The sequence below is a fragment of the Lontra canadensis genome, unplaced genomic scaffold, assembly GCF_010015895.1.
Source record: "Lontra canadensis isolate GAN:19392208 unplaced genomic scaffold, GSC_riverotter_1.0 scaffold1, whole genome shotgun sequence".
NCBI lineage: Eukaryota > Metazoa > Chordata > Mammalia > Carnivora > Mustelidae > Lontra > Lontra canadensis.
Genome location: NW_022630995.1, coordinates 60,650,475 through 60,667,598, shown reverse-complemented (window position 1 = coordinate 60,667,598; position 17,124 = coordinate 60,650,475). Strand labels below are relative to the sequence as shown.

General features: G+C 46.7%; 1 protein-coding gene across 4 annotated transcripts; it reads right to left on the bottom strand.

The window, feature by feature from the left end:
• Positions 1 to 993: 993 nt before the first annotated feature.
• ZNF518B (zinc finger protein 518B) lies at positions 994 to 15,587 on the bottom strand. 4 transcript variants are annotated; one of them, XM_032855022.1, is made up of 3 exons: positions 15,493 to 15,563; positions 12,766 to 13,282; positions 994 to 4,791 (listed from the first exon to the last, which is right to left on the bottom strand). In XM_032855022.1, the coding sequence occupies exon 3, from the start codon at positions 4,586 to 4,588 to the stop codon at positions 1,343 to 1,345; it is 3,246 nt and encodes a 1,081-aa protein (XP_032710913.1). In that variant the 5' UTR covers positions 4,589 to 4,791; positions 12,766 to 13,282; positions 15,493 to 15,563; the 3' UTR covers positions 994 to 1,342. The 4 variants fall into 4 exon arrangements, with proteins under 4 accessions (XP_032710913.1, XP_032710885.1, XP_032710903.1 ...); XM_032854994.1 differs by lacking the exon at positions 12,766 to 13,282 and having other exon boundaries at positions 15,493 to 15,587; XM_032855012.1 differs by lacking the exon at positions 15,493 to 15,563 and having other exon boundaries at positions 12,766 to 13,439.
• Between the last annotated feature and the right edge of the window lie 1,537 nt (positions 15,588 to 17,124).

The window sequence follows — 17,124 nt, the reverse complement described above, 5'->3', positions numbered from 1 at the left end:
TGGTGTCTATCGGTGGAGAGGGAAGCAGGTGTTCTCAAGAGTTACTACCTAGGAAAGGTGAGCGATCGGGAGAAGAGACTGTGGAAAAGAGAAGTTAGAAGCAGATTGTGACTATCAGTGAAAACCAGGAATAGTGTTTCTGTAACCTCAACGAAGATGGTGGATGTTTCTATTTTGTTGATTTTCATGAGGGAAAGCCTTAAGGGGCCTCAAAAGCACAAAAGGAAGGGGACAGGAGGTGAATAGGGAAGTGTCTCACTCCACAGGAGAGCCTGTTCAGAAAACTGGCAGAGGAAGAGCAGGCTCTGAGCTGGGGGCGGGGGGAGGGGCAGTGTCTGAGATCCTAAGTGGTGGAGAAAGTGCATGCAGCCTTCGCCCTGGTCTGAGAGTTCTCAAAGGAAACCAGTGATCACGATAAAGTCATAACTTTCTTCACAGTCCTACCTTGAACTATCTTCCCCAGTTTTACCTATGTCATAAGAAGCCTGTTCATTCACATTTTAAACTAGTTACCTTACGTTTGTGAGGGTGGTAAGGGCACACAGGAGCCTTAATTTTGGATATTTTACCTCTGTGACCATTCTTCTTTTTTTTTTTTTTTTTTAAAAGGCACAATCCCTCCCTAGCTGTCATAAATCAGGACATTTAAAAAGAAAGCAAAGCTTTGAAAATGTTTCTTTCCTCCCCGAACATCTATTGCTGAAGTAATAAATTCAGGCAAACCCTTGGCATCATTCTTTCAAGTGGCCAAGCAAAGCTAATGCTCTGTGCTAGAGACAACACTTCTGAGTACTGCCCAGTGGGTGAGGAATTTCAAGGAAGAGCCACTTTTCTATAGTCCAATTTAAGATAACGAAGTAGAAAGTATGATTTCCATTATGTATCAAATATTCAGCACGAGTTAGTGCAGAGAAAAATGGATGTGTACACCAAGATATGGGTTTCATTCCTCAGTAGCATTTTGAATAAAGAGCATAGTGTGGAACACCCTAAACAGATCACCAGATTTGTTTCTACTCAGAAAAAAGGGGTGCTATACAAAGACATCTCAGATCTCAACTGGAAATCTGGAAGTTTCACTTCTCTCCAGAAAAACACATGTACATAGATCTGTGCATACAATTCCGGGGGCTACAGACACCTGCCAAGGTCCGGTCAGTCATCTCAGGTTAAGATTCCTGGCTCTCAACATTCTCACAAGGTTTCTGAAAAATGAATGATCCTTCCATTCCTACAATCTGCATTTCTTCCACTGAGCCAGGGAGGGAGGGAGGGGAAAAACAAACAAACTAGAATAAACTAAAAGTAAGAAAAACAATTTGCTTCAAAGACCATTTTTTACTTATTTGCCCTTGGAAGAAAGAACATCCCAATCTCTAGTTGCCTCTATCAAATGCCGCTGGCCGTGACTCATCCACTCCTCCTGGTCTTCATAAAGCCGCCCACAAAACCAGCACTTAAATATACACTGCGATGAGTCATCAGGCAAGGAATCCACCACCTGGTAGTTGTTTTTATGCACCTTCTTAAGCTTCATTTTCAACATCATTTGCCTTTTTATCTGATTGGCCTCCTCTGCGTTCTGGTATGTCAGGCGAACATGATGCCTTCTGATGCCTAATTGACACCTCGTCCTCTCTGATAGGACGACTTTGAGGACATTGCCTTTGTACTTATTGATTACCTTCATCACGTTGGTGACTTCTGGAGAGTCAACATCAGGATGGTTTAACACGATGACGGGCTGGTTCCGACGGGGGCATTTAATCAACTGGTCTGGCTTTGCGGCAATCAGTCGAAGCTGTCTTGCAACCTGAAAAATTGAAGGATCCTTGAGATAGCGGCTGGGATCAGCCTGGATTTTGCTTTTCTTCTTGGATGAATTCACTTGTTTGGTTTTGTTTTTACTTATAGGAAGACTTCTAGAAAGCGGTTTGCCTTGCTTACTCAGTTCACTGCTTCCTTGCTGACCGTGCAGGGGGCCAGTTTTTTTAGGCATGGTGCTACAAAAAGCACTCTCTTTTCTTGGTTTTGGCCGAAGAGGTATATCAAGATTTTGGGACATATCTATGGGCCCACTTTCACTTGTCAAAGACGGTAAGTCTGAGTCTGTCGGTCTCACTGGGCAGAACGGAATGGGTTTTATTAACTGGGTCTCACGGCAAGGTATGCTGACCGGTGCTTCACACGTTGCCTCTATAATGTGGGTATCCTCAGAAGAATTAAGAACCCTCAACACAGCCCCTTTGGGGATCAATACTGGAGTAGTAACATGGGCCTTCCTGGTCACTCTGCTTTCAGTTTTCCCATTGCTGCCTTCTATAAACTGTGGATATATTTGCTGAGGAGTGAGCGGCCCATTGATACCACCGTCTTCCTGAGGTTTCGGGAGTGTGCCTGTGGAATAGGCAGTGCCGGCAAATGACACGTTAATTTCGTGAATACCTTCAGGAGCAGCTTGCGAAGTTCCCTTCGATGCCTGCCCTACAGAACGGCGATGTGCGTTATTTGCAGACAAAGATGACGGCTTGCCACAGGATTCAATCAACTGAGCAATCTTCCTGCGCAAGAGTTCAATGGACTTTATTTTGGATGTTGAACTATTCCACTTAACGCCCTCAGGGACGTTTTCAGACCCAGAGCTCAGAGAAAATACTGACGAGATGACTGGACCATCGAAAGAGTCCTTAGTCCTTTCAGGATTCTTTAATTCTAAAGGCTCCTCCACAGGCGGCTGAGACCTGATTCCATCCTCTCCTGGTATATTTACGTGTAAATATTCACTTTTATGTTGGGAAGAAATCTGGCCTGTGTTTGAAACTGCCTTGTGTTCCTCGGTCTGCTTGTCTTTCAACTTCCTATGAGAGGGAACCATTTTTATAGGAATACTGATCTCATGTCTAGATTCCAAGTTACTTGTACTTACAGGCAACAAGCCCTTTTCTCCAGAGAAGGACATGGTTGCAGGTGACGCAGCCAGGGGATATAACTGCTGTGAGTCACCAAGTGAGTTCCTTCCATCTTCAGCAAAAGAAACAGCAGCTTTATATGGAAAAGGGTTTGATGCAGCTCTGAAACTGTGGAAAACACTGTTTTTTACTACAGATGCTGGAGAATGACCTCTTAAAGAGAGAGAAGGAAGAGCTGGTCTATGTGGATAGATACTACTTTTTTTCTGGAAGTCCTCAACTGTATCTGGGTAGAGAAGGGATTCTCGATTGTGCACACTAGAATTTGACATGAAAAAATCGTAAGACCTGACCCACTTCACATTTTTAAGTTGTTTCTGAACTGACGATTGAAGATGATCAGTGCCTGCCAGTTTTCCAACATTCCCTTCAATCACCAGTGACTTTGTTTGGCTTGCAGAAACCATTTTTTCTGGTTCAGCCGAACCCTTCTCTTTAATCATATGCTCAGAATGACCCCCTTCACCCCCACCAGCTTCGGGGCGGTTACTTTCTTCCAGAGGAAACAGTTTCAGGACAAGCTGCTGGGTCCCGTTGACGACCTTCACATCGATCAGCTGGGCCAAGCAGTTGGCAGGGACCACAAGTTCTGCTGGTGCCACCACTGTCAACGGCATTCCTGGCTGGACGGGCTCTTTCGCTGGGGACAACACTTCCACCTCCACGCTTTTGTTCTCAAACAGACTGCCTTCATTTGGCTCCATCAGGGTCACTTTATTTGGAATACACACTACATCTTTTTGGTATTCCTTTGATTCCGGCAACAACATGATATTGTGCATTTTGTCTTTATTTGTATGGAGGGAGAACCTTGAGAGTTGATCTGACAACTTATTTTGAAATGCAGTCCTTGGATTGGGAGTTTTTAGGAGCTCTGTGTTTTGTTTTGATGTGCTGATTCTTTTTGGCTCCAGCTTGGCAACAGTTCTGGGCGGTCGCCGTCCCCCCGCCCTCTCATGCACTCTGCGCCTGTGTTTGACAATGTAGTCATTCCGAATAGCACCATAGTCGCAGTACTCACATTGATAAGGGAATATGCCTGTGTGTTTCACCAGGTGCCTCTGGAACTCCCCTTTTGTGTAGGAAATGTAGCTGCAGTGAGAACAGATGAATTTAATCTCTTCATGTTGGAGCGTGTGCTTTTTGTACTGGAGAGGGTCCTTTGTGGAAAATCGACATTTATCGCAATAGTATTTGCCTGGCTTAAAGTTCCTTACCTTAAATTTGTTATTGATGGAACTGGCGATGGCTTCAGCTTTATTTCCTACATGAGTAGCACTGGGATTACTATTCACAAAATGGAAATGGGAAGTGGCCACACTAAGGTTGCATCTGAAGCAAACGTATTTGTCTTCCTTCTGGCTTGGCCCAGTACCCTTTTTCAAATCTTGAAGCAGGATTTTGTCAACACTCTTGCACTTCATACACGTAGCGATGGTCATCATGGCAGCCTCTGCCTCCGAGCCTTGACACAAGAGAGCTTGCGCTTCTTGTCTATCTGGTCGAGTGGCTCTATTGGCATTTGGTTGTTTGGGGGACATGGTCAAGGAATTATGTCCATCATTCACTTGAGTGGTATATAACTGCTGTCCAATATCCTTCATCTTCTTTATTTGCATTTCCAAAAAGAGAGAGCAAGAAAATTCAGGAAGACTTCACATGATAAAACCCTTAGGGGCCATCCTTCATTTAACTTCGTGACTGGCAGAGAAGCAGTGACTTCCTGGGGGGCGTCATCAGTTATCCTTGTTTATAAACCACCATAGTCAGTGTATGATCCCCAAATAGGATTGTTCTCAATTCTCTGATAGTCCAGTTAACACTAAAGGAGGGGAAAAAAAAGACATCATAAAGCACAGTTAATACATGAACTTAAGGTTTAGTTAAGCTATTTCCACACGTATCCTCTATTTCAATGACCTTTGATTTTTACGCTAAATCTTGACATATTTTCTTAAACACAAATTCACATTAAAACGTAATACAACAGAAATGGCAAAGAAGAAGCCTAAATGGAAGACATTTTTAAATTCAGCCGCCTAAAACTCATCCCTTTAGACCAACCATAACAGGCTGGCAGCAAGGAAACCACAGCTGTTGTTCAGAAGAGCCCCTGATACGTGACAGTTATTTTTAAGGGTCACGGACAGCATCCCAGCGATTTCACAGGTATAATTTCATATTAGCCTGAATAAAGCTTTGTGCAGGAGGGTGCTATTTCAACTTTACACACACAAATTATCCAGTGGTGGAGAGAGCCAGGGCTTCGGCTCTGGTGTTCATTTGTTTCTATATGAAAGCTAACTGGCAGCTTGGATTCCCAGTTCTCTCATTTGCTTCATTTGCTTTCACAAATGTAAGAAATCAGTAATACACCGGCAATGTTGGGTAGACAGACACTGATTCCATCAACATCTTACTGAGCATCTATTACGAGCCAGCAGTGAGCAAAACCCAGGATCAGTCCGTACATCAGGAGGGTCTAGAGAGGGGAAACAGGCAACGTAGTTATTTCTTAGGTGGTGATGAGTAATTGATAAAAATACAGCCATAAAGCCAGGCCAGGGGCCAGGGAGTAAGTAGGTAATGAGGCTGCAGGGCTGGCATGGAATGATGTGGAGAGTCAGGAGAGCCTCCCGTTAGGCTGACCTCTGAGCAGAGACCTCGGGGTGGCCAGGGAGCAAGGACTGGGCTGTCTGGGAGAAAGGAGTTTCCGGCAGAGAGAAGGCAAAGGTCTATGGGATGTGGGCCTGGACCACCTGAGGAATGGCAAGGAGGTGGAGAACAGAAGGTACTGAGTGAGGAGAGGAGGGAAGAGGAGCAGTCTACATGGTCAGAGGCAGTAGGGGTGCCGATCAAGGAAAGCTCTAGCCGAGTCGTAAGGATGTGGCTTTTCCTGTCCCTGATACAGATAACAGGGGAGACTGGAACAGTGACTTGGCCTGCTGTGATTTGTACCCCCACAAAGCCCCCAGCCGCTGCATGGACAAGTATCTGTGAGGGTGGAATGACAGTATGGGGGGCTGAGTTGAGAGGTGGTGGCAGCCCGGGCAGTGGTGGCAGAGACGCAAATGTCCTTACAGCAAGTGCCACAACAGGTGTAATGCTGACGACGACTTCTATAAAGAGTTACCTTTAAGTACACATGCTTTTTTCCCAAAACATATAAGAACTTGGAGCCAAACAAAAAAATTCTATTTGGGGATCTGCTAAAAAGCCTTTATTTTATGACCTTCTAAAATCCACTGAAGCCTTCTGAGCCTCAATTTTTTCATCTGGCAATTAGAATGAAGGACACTTATCCAACCTCTCCCACAGCGCTGCCACGATGACTAAAACGCTCGAGAGTGTAAGAGAACACTTCTGAAGTTTCAAAGTGCTTCTCTAAGTGTCAAGAGGCATACAGACATACCCAGTGAGTGTCTGTTCAATGATGAGCAGCAATATGAGGGGGGATTAGAAGCTTTGTTCTGGCACAGTGCTCACAGGCCCAGAGCCACGCAAACTCAAGTCTAAAAGGCCAACCTGTGGGAGCAGAAGGCCCTTCTGTTGGGTCAAGAGAAGTCATATTCAAATCCAGCATAAAACCTGTCTTTAAAAGCATTTTTGGAAAGGACCACTTAAGAACATACCATGTTTGACTACAGGGTTTATTTTCTTTGACACTTGTCTTTCCCTATTTTGCTTTTGCAAAAGAGAGCTGCTTCCTTTCAAAGGTAATTCCCAGTATGCAGCAGAACCCTGGTGGCATCTAGGACTCAATCAGACTTGCCGCACCATGAATGTGTATGTAATATTTAGACAGCAAGTCGGCAGAGGCCCGTGGGGTCACAAGGCGCTCCCTCTGCCTTTAGTGTTTGAACACATACCTATGGAAGAGGACTGTGAAGAGGGCAAGACGTGCAAATGCCTCCAGCTAGCAAACTGGTAATGGACAAAGACAAGGACTTCCATTTCCCACTGCACTCCTGGCATACACAACAGGTGGAAGTTTTAGGAGTCACTCGTAGAAGCTCCCATGCACTTCATTTTCCAGAGTTGTAAACTGGATTTAGTGAAGGGAGACCCCAGGGACAATACTAGTACCAGAACTTCTAGAAGCAGAACTTCTGCTATTCCTCATCAAGTCACCCTTTCGCACCTGCTTATTTACCTACATTTATCTACGTGATTTCCAAGCCTAGTCTCCCAGTGCTGAACCCTGAAATCACAGGATTCTATCATCTGAGAATACTGCTATTGCCAACGTGTTCACATGGGCATTTTCATCCCATTAAAACTGAACAAGAGGGGCACCTGGGTGACTCAGTAGGTTAAAGCCTCTGCCTTCAGCTCAGGTCATGATCCCAGGGTCCTGGGATTGAGCCCCACTTTGCTCAGCAGGGAGCCTGCTTCCCCGCCTCTCTCTGCCTGCCTCTCTGCCTACTTGTGATCTCTGTCAAATAAATAAATAAAATCTTAAAAAAAAAAACCAAAAACAAAAAATAAAAATAAAACAAAAATGGAACGAGATGTGTGGCCAGAAGCTAAGAAAACCATGGCTCCAAGAATGCACAGGTGAAAAGGGACTCTAACATACTGGGTTATGTTAGGGACTGGTCCAGTGGCTCCCAAATGTGGAGGAGTCTCAGTGTCACAGGTGAGACAGACAATTCTGGACTTACCCCTATGCTAGTGAGTTGTGGTGAAAAGCCAGTATTAGAAATCACTGGAAGAAACTGCTAGCAACATTTCAAACCTTTAAGTCATCTTCACCAGTTGATCATGCAACTGATGGTCTAATATTGCCATAAACAAAACTGCTCCCGTCTTTAGGCTCCTAATTTTATTGTCCCATAGTTCTCATTGTTGAGAATTTGCCCTTAAATGAAAATGAAACCACTGTCCTTGTAACTTTCTTATATCCTGTTTCTGGGGCTACAAACATCCTCATCCCTCTTGATAGAACCATGATCAACCTGCACACCTTTTCTCATTTAGTCCTTGGTTCTCAATTCTGTTCTAAAGATCTGCATACCAGCTGATATCAAATCTGCTATCTATTAGCCCTGTAATCCTACTATCTAGAGAGAGGGAGGGGACAAGAGGACAGGAGGACGGGAAGGCAGAAAGGGGAGGAAAGAAGTAACTCACTTGCCAGGCACAACCTGTTTACCAACTACTTCAACATCTTACATATTAATTCTAAGAAATTCTCAAGAATCTTCAGACGAGATTCCTCCACTTAAAGACTCACCAAACCAGGATTCCAACTGTGCATTTTTAGTTTTCCAGCACTTTTCCCAGTCTCCGGGATTCTTCAAAATTTATAGAAAACTGTTTTGCCATTTTCTTTCCAAGTCCTCTTAAAACTTGTAGACATTATTTCTCCTAAAACCGAAAACTTGAAATCTCAGACAGACTGGACGGTAAGATCACATACTTGGCAAGAAGTGGAGTGCATCCTGATGGAGGAAAGTCCCCAGGGAATGAACCAAGCCATCTACAGCGTTGAAGGAGCGCAGTCCTCTCAGATGTGTCTCCATAAAACTATCTTGCCAGTTATTCTGAGTTAAGAATCCTTAGGAGCAAGTGCCAGTAGGAAGCGTGAGGCTGTGATTAGCAAATATGTTTAATGGGAGGCAAGACATCTAAGCCACATTCGGATTACAGTCACCTGTTTCCAAGTGTCTTCCTGGCTTCTAAACCATTCTCAAGATAATGCAGTGTTTCTACGCCGGCACTTCCTCAGTTCAGGTGACAAAGATGCTGTGCTTGTGGCTAACTGTTGGCGGGGGGGAGATCTGAGTGCACCCCATGACAGGTGTGAATGGATGCGGTGAATGGCAGGGAAGAACTAAGATGCCTTTGCTGCTGGTGCCACACATGAGCTCATCTGACGTCGCTGCAGGTGCACCCGAGTGACCGGCTCGCAAGCCCACTCCCTTCCTGCAACTCATTCTGTCTGGCTCACAAAGGGTCCAACCACTGGGAAGCTGGGTCCTCTTGGCAAACCACTGCCCAGGGGGCTGATTACTGAAGCTTACATGAGATGATAAAAAGCCGTGCATGCCCGACACTGGAAGGGCGCTCAGTAAACTGCAGTTTCAGTGTTGATCTACCTTTCAAACTCATGTCTCTATCCCAAAACCTCTGCATTTGACCTCCTAGGACTAGAAACATACAAATATTTTTAAAGATAACTTAAGAGGGCTTTCAAAAGCACAGAAAATACTTAGTATTATTAATCGTGGACAGAATAAATAAAATGTCCAATGAATACTAAGTTGTCTATTTTTTTCACAGCACGCAATGAGCTTTTTAATGCAGAATTATCCACAGCATCAGCTAAAGATGACTGACACACCCCAAAGAGAAGGGCATGGTTTGTCATAAATGTGCTTCCTGAGTCTTGTCTCTTCCTAGGGAGAGGCCGTGCAGCATTCCCTGCTGCTGCCTTTTCCTTTTGATTTTGAGCTCACCTGGCCTGGTTTCTTAAGTTTATTATGCAGATGGATGGAGAAAAAGACTAAGTTTGTTAGACACCAGGTCAGTGACACTATAAAAACCTATTAAAAAGAAAAGCCTATAAAAACCATGAGGGTTATAAAGTTCTCATTAAGATGGAAGCATTGCACTTCTAAATACTGGAAACGTCAAATGCTCAACAGAATTAGAAGAGAAGTAGTGACACGATTTAAAGCTGTGGATTCCGGAATCATAGTACAGGGATTCAAATCCCAGTGCCATCCCTTTCTAGGTGTGTGACCTGGGGCCAACTGTCTGATTCCTGTTTACAGTCCCTATGTCACAGGTGTGTCATGAAGATTATGTGACAATGTGATGTAAAGTGTTTAGGCCAGTTACACATCATAAACTCTTAAAAAAAAATAAAGAAATCATGCCAATGACTGAATAGTCAAAGGGTCTAAAATACATTCTTCTTCACTGCCTAACGACTGCTTTTTCCCAAATGTACACTGAATCTCACATCATGATTTTAATTACAGTTACTGGGTTGTATAGCCTAAAACATAATTTACCTCTGGAGCCAAGACCTAGTCTTAAAGGCAAAGTGGCTAATGTGAAAAGATGCAAGAACCACATAAGGGAGGACTCACTACAACTTGGGTTTATGTATAAGCTAGTTACTGAATTCCCTGGTCCTCTCCGAGCCCAGCTAAACCGTGAAATATCCCTGTAAGTGCAAGGACATTTACAAGCTAGATGGTAATGTGAGAGGTGGCCAGCCAATTACAGCACATACATGCCACCGGCATCAACACCTAGTTTTGGTTCCTGAGATGTCCCCCAAACTAAGTAGTAGTAGTTGACTGGCCACATCATTTCTGGATGGAGAATCAGAGTCAGGACGCTCTCTCCAGGAATCCTTACATGGTGCTTCTACCAAACCCACTGCCAGTGCAGGGATGGAGCTGCAGTACTATGAGCAAAGGGAATGGAGTTAGAAGGTTTGCAGTTCAAACTGTGATTCTGTCCCTGTGTCTTGGGGTCCTTAGGCAAGTAATTCCCTCTGTGCATTGTCAGTCAAGGAAACAGGCTTTAGGATCTTCAGATTTAAAAGGTAATTAGGAAAGCCAAACAAAAGAACATACACAAAGCACTCAGCCAATAACAGAGAGGCTCAAAGATTTTTTTTCTGTTCCTTTTGTCTACTTAGTTATAGCAAAGACTGGTCTAAGAAATGTTTCCCAGCAAGCAAAATTTTAAAGCATTCTACCTCAAAGTGCCCAGGAGCATGTAGACAGTAACACCTGATGGGGCGGGGGGTGGGGGAGAAGCAACATTAGGCCTGTAAAGTGCTACCACTGCCCAGGTAAATGGTGTTTATGAAGAAGCTGGTAGCTCACTCAGCAAGAACTCTTTCAGACCATTACAAAGAATCAGAACTGAACTGAAAGGGTATATAGTTCTAAAGAAAGAAAAACACTTAGTGTTACTTTCTTTTTGCCAAACTACCCTGCACTTTGAAATGACTGAAGTGCAAACTGATGGCCCCTGAATGACAAAAATAAAAAAAAAAAAAATAAAAAAATACTTCCAAATGTTGCTGACAAGTGTATAGCTTTTGGGATTCTAGATTTCCTTCTGAAACCAAATGTATCACTTGGGGAACAGAATGGGGCAAGAAGGTTGGACAAGAAAGTCGCTGTACTGATTCCTCTACTTTCTAGGGGGAAAGTGTAAGAGTGGAAAAGACAATGACCTTGGGAGATCAAGATCAAGGTTTAAAAGCTAGGTTTTGGACTTAATAGCTGTGTAAATCTGGATCTATTAACCTCCCCTGAGCCTGAGTTTTCTCACTTGTAAAGTAGGAATGGTAATGCCTAATCTACACACTGATGTGAGGAAAAGGTATATGCAGACAGCAGGTAACCTTATCCTTAACAAACAGTACATGTTCTGTTAAGAAATAAGTCAACCTGTTATTTTAAGACTCCTTTGAATGTAGAGGAGTCCGGGAAACTCCTGAGAAGCAGAAACTCTTAGCTTAACAAATCAGCCAGATGAGATCCTCGGGGGCTGGAGGCCAGGATCTCCTCCACAGCCCCATCTACAAAGGAGTTATTTGGAGACAGACTTGACACAGTGAAGCTCTTCAACTGAGACTATATCAGAAAACTAAGTTATTACATAGTATTTTTTTTTTTTAACAATTTAAGAGAAGACCTTTCAACAGAAAGAATATGACCAATGGCAGAGTGTTAAAGTATCAAACTTACAGTTCTCTATGTGGAAAAGAAATGTTATGGGGAAATTATGCTCTTGTTAGCATTAAAAAAAAATACACGGTAAAAAACAAAGTAGTATTACAAGCAACATTAAAAAAATTGTGTGTAACTGAACACATCTAGGGACTTGAGGTCTCTAACGGTGACAAAAATGAAGGACGCGTATATTTTTGTATCCACCCTCCCCCACCCCGGTTTTGGCTTAAAGAAAAACCAAGTTTTGTAGATGAAATGATTAAGGGTTTAATAAAAAGTATAATCAAATACAGAAGAAGTATCTCCCACCACAGCAGTGATTATTAACCTTGACTGCATTAGGGTGACCCACTTGTCATAATACCCCCAGGATGGTAAACTTATTTTTGAAGGAGGTACCTGGGATGGTCACCCTACTGCACACTAGAATTACCTGGAGAGCTTTAAAAGTTATGATGCCTGGACCCCACTGTGTGTGTGGGAGGCTCTGGGAGTTTTAAAAGCTTTCCAGGTAAATCTAATATACAGCCAAGGTTAAGAACCACTACCTGACATTACAGGTGCACAGAACTGTGTGGGGATGGCAAGAATATTACGAACGTCATTGTACAATCTTATACCCATCCTAGCCAAGGGTGCTGGAAATGGGGGCAAGGCCACTGCCTTGGAAGGTAGTGGGATGACTGGGCAAGGGGATGCTGGGTCCTACCCTTGCTTAGCCATTTGACCTTGGAAATGCCATCACTGATACTCTCTGTAAAGTATGTAATGACAGTAAGCACTTTGCAGATTCTTGGAAACGTAACTGTTTCTGGCATGGTAGCTATGCCCGGCAGTGTGTGCATATAATGAGCACAAACCAAGACTATTTTACCCCTACACCTGCCATGGGCTGCTGTCTTTCAGGAATGTAATGGGAGATAGAGAGCAGTTATAAATGGGTGGTTTCAGTGAAGCAGTAAATGCTGTATCAGTGATCTGATCGGGATGCTCCCGGCGGCTGGCTGGCCTTGGCAATCCTGGAGCATCTTGACTGAAGTCAGGTGGATGGGGTGCCAGGTGCCTGCAGAGGCACATTCATACGTTACCTCAATATTCCTCAAAGTGCACCTTCAATTATCTGCTGCTTCTAAGATAACAGAGCTGCAGAGGCTGTGTGTCTCTTCCCAGGTCATGGAGTTGGTCAGCTGCTGTCTAATCAAAATTCTTTTGCTTTCTGATAGCGGGCTGTGTGAGACTGTGAACTGAAGTCACAGCATCTGCTGTCACTCAGGTACTGTTCTTACTTCCTGCCTGGGGCTGTCGAGCTGCAGATGAGTCAAAAGTGTGGCAAGTTCCAGGGCTGTTCCTTCTTTGAGGCCTTGTCTTCTCAGGCACCAAGCCCCATCTAGCTCACACCTACAGGCCCTGGCACAGGCTTCTACACCATGGATCCTGCGAGGCTGCAAGCACTGTGCAAATACCGTGCAGCAGAAGCCAGGCATCTGGATGTAAGTCCTGGGTCTGTGCAGCCTTGGTTCCCCAGGAATAGTCTTCCAGAATATAAGGAGAATGAGCCCCCAAAATGCTTCTCCAGCAGGGATGTATGGCAAGGTAACACAGGAGCTTAAAATAAAAAGAAAAGGTTGCCTAGGACTCGGGTGACCTAATAAATCAGACTGCTCTTTTCCTGAAATGGGCTGAAGCACGCGGTTTACAACTTTTTCCAGGTGATTCTGCTGCCTCGCCACCCCTATTCCATGATGAGAACATCTGGATTACAGTCTCTGGACCCCCTCCTTCATTCCAAGGATGGCTTCTGGAAATTGCAATTAGCTGGGCTGGCATATGTGAACAAAGAAAATGCAGTCTACCCCAGGCAGCTTAAGAACAGTCAAAACTAGGAGGCCTCACTCTGAGGACTTTGTTTACCCATCAACAGCACAGGGCTTGGCACAGGAGGCACTCAATACATACTGGTTGAGGGAATGAATGAGTAAATGAGTGAATGAATGAAATGTCAGCCTTCATGGCAACGATCATGAAAATGTTCTTTGTTCTTCCTCTTGCCCCAAAACTGGCCCGGATCTCTACTTAAAGGCAAATATACTAGGGCAGATCCTGGCATTTCCCCTGCCCCCCCACATTGGTATCACTGAATTTTTAAAAATATACATTAGTTTGACATAATGTCAGGAAGGAGGCTCAATGGAATAATACACTCCTTTGTCTGTCTTCAAAATGCATCTGTAATGAATGTTATCAGCATAACAAAACCGGATACATACAAAAGGGTTATCTTTCAAGGCTATATTATATCTAGGATAAGAAATAATTTTAAAGAGTGCATCCTAGGTGAAAAAGAACATCAATATCAGATGATTAAAACAGGCTAACGTTCTCCTGGCATTCTGAAGAGACTATATGACACTGATTTCTAAACAACTATTTGCTGGGATTCGAGAACCCTCCACCAGTATCTCCTATTGTGTACACACATGACCGAGGGGCTGAACTTTGCATCCCTGACTCTGAGAAAGAAAAAGACATACATTCTTATTCTTCCTCCTTTCCTCTAGGAAAGCAGGACAAGCTCCTGGAGACCACGGCTGTCTTCACCTTGGTGACTTAAGTTCTAAACTCAAGAGATATAATTCTTAAAGGCTGTAACACGTTACAGTTCAGCTGTGTAGACTTTTAAATAGAGGACAAAGTGCTAAGTCACTTTTTAACTTGTTTAATGTTAGGCTAATTGTTCATTATCCCAGTTTTTAAAGTCAGCGTTATTTTAATGCGCTACATTTACACAGAGGAACTTAAGTGTTCCCTTTCTATCTCTCCTTTGATTTCTCTTTCCGGTGAAGAAATAGTCACTCCTTTGCACCCTGACTGAAACTGCCCAACAATCCAAGATCGCAAGAGAGAAAGGACAGCTGGGATGGCGAGGTCTCACAAAGGCTGCATCAGCGTCGGAGCAAGTCAAACCTTCACCATCCACCCTCCCCTGACTCCCCTCTCCGGCAGAAGGTGCCCAGGTCCTCCGTGCACAAGCCCATCCCGGGACACAGGCCGCGCAACTCCCAAGGAAAGACAATGCCAGTCCGGTTTTCAAGTTTATTGTTGGCACTCTCACACCGAGGGCACACGGTCTCCAAGGCGAGTCCTCATCTAACAGCGTGGTGCCAGGAAGGGAGGCGCGGGCGCAGGGGCTCACTGCGTGGTCTCCCGGGGCCGATCAGGCCGTGGCGGGGCTGCGGGGTCTCCTCCAACTACGGACGGAGAGTCCCACCACGTCAACGCTTACCTCCCAGGCCCGCAGGAGGCTTTAAAAATGGCCTCCTGACGACACTTCCTGCTCGGAGCGACCGGTAGAAATCCTCGCAGGAGATGCATCATTTAAAACGCTGGGGGCGGGCGGAGGAGGCCGGCTCGGCGGCTCCACACCCGCGGCCCCGCAGCCCGCACGCCGCCGCCGCGACTCGCGACCGACGCGCGGGGGGCGAGCCTGCGGGGTCGCGGCGGCACAAAGGCCCCGCATGCCGCCGCCACCGCGGCCCCGGGGTCTGCGCCGCCCCCGGCCCGGAGCCCCCGTCTGTCCCCAGCCCGCCCCGGGGGCCCTCACGCTACGACGCGGCAGGCCGGTCGACCGCGCGACACGCGGAGACCGTGGCCCGCACGACCCGGCCCCGGACTGCCCGCCCCGTCCCGCCCCGGCGCGGCCTCCTCAGGCCGTCTCCGGCCTCGCGCGGCCCCCGCAGCCGCCTCCGCGCCCCCGGCCCACTCCGCCCGTCCCGTGCGCGAACCCGGGGCCCTCGCCCTCCGGCGCAGCCACTCACCCGGCCGGCGGGTCCCAGCTCCCGGGAAGGGGCGTCTACACCGCCGGCCGCAGGCCGCCACCGCCTCCGCCTCCGCCGCGCCCGCTGTAGGTCCCTACTCGGGGGGGCGGAGTCGGGCCGGCGCCGCGCGTGCGCAGCAGGACGCGGAGGCTCGGCTGCGGCGCGGGCCGCTCCGGTGGTCCCAAGCCGGAGCCTGCCGGGGCCGGGTCTCCATGCTCGTGGGAACCGGAGACGCGTCTCGATCCGGGTGCTGGGCTCCCAGCTCGACCCAGCTCGTCCACACCCACTGCATGCAGTGGCCTCTGCTTGGTTGCCCGCAAGCTCAGGAGCCTCCGACAAATGGGGAACCATCTCCTTCCAGTGTCGCCGGGGAGGACCATTCGCGAGCGCCCAATGTGTGCCGGTGCTGGGTGTAAGCCGAGGGCGCCCTAGCTCCCTACCCACATGGAGCTTGAAGTCCGGCAGCGACTGAGGGAGGGCGAAAGAGAAAAGGAGCCCAGCTCTTCGACCTCCAAATTCTTCCTCTTTTGAAAGCAGCAGTGAATGATATGGCCTTGAGTCGGGTTCGAATCCCGAGTCTCCAGGACTTGTTTGCATTCTAGCTTTGGGACCTTGGGCAAAGAAGCTCCCTAATCGCCTGACCTCTCTGATGCTGGGAGTTGCCCTTACTAAAGGGGGGGAAGACCGACCTGCAGCCGAGAGCCTTACCTATCACGTAGGTGGTTGTTGAGGACCCGGCGAGACAATGATTGTTGGGAGAGTCTGGAGATGGTGTGAGCTCATTAAATGCTAGTGTTTTTTCCTGCTACTTGGACTCCAATACCATTTTCCGGGAACCTCGCTGCACTCCAAGCACACGCGCACTTTTGACCTTCCGAAAAGAAAGTGAGCCTGGAACAGACCCCTCTCTGAGGAAAGAAGGGGACCAGTCCCAATAATCAATGACTCAGATGCGGCTCCTTACAAAATGCAAGTGCTCCCAAGGAACGGCGGACTGTGGCAGGGAGCAGCGGCAGCGGCAGCGGCAGCGGCACCGGCACCGGCAAGCATGGTTTCTCCAGGAATAACAGCCGAAACTTTATTTCAAAGCTCCGGAAGGAGCACGGCTGGTTTCCAACACCTTCCTGTTGGAGGCCGGAGGTCAGGGTGCGTGGACATTGGCCAGAGGCAGAGAGGAGAGGCAGAGCTGGGGGCGGTTCTTCAACACGGAGAAGTGAAGTTCAGGAAGACAGTGTGAGGCACAGGGTCAGCAGCCAGGCAGAAATGCCCACCGCTGAATAGCAAGAGTAGGGCAAAGAGAATGCCAATCCCGAGACTGAACATCAGCCGCAAATTCTTGCCCCCGCTCTTGCTGCAGGCCCCGACCTTCATTCCTCATAAGGGAGCCTCCTGGTCTTATATCTCCTACCGCTCAGAAACTCTAGCGGACCTTTTCTCAGAAAAACCCACTTGTGCACAAAGAGTTCCGTCTCCCTCAGAGAGGGGTGGGCTTGGGAAGGACACTGAGAATCTAAACGGCCTAGAAATCGCTTAGTGGCAGAAGCAGCTAAATCAGGAAACACTGTTAATTCTAAATATCAGAGAATCAGAAGTCTAAGCATTAGAGAATTTTTCCTAAATCGTAGCTGAATT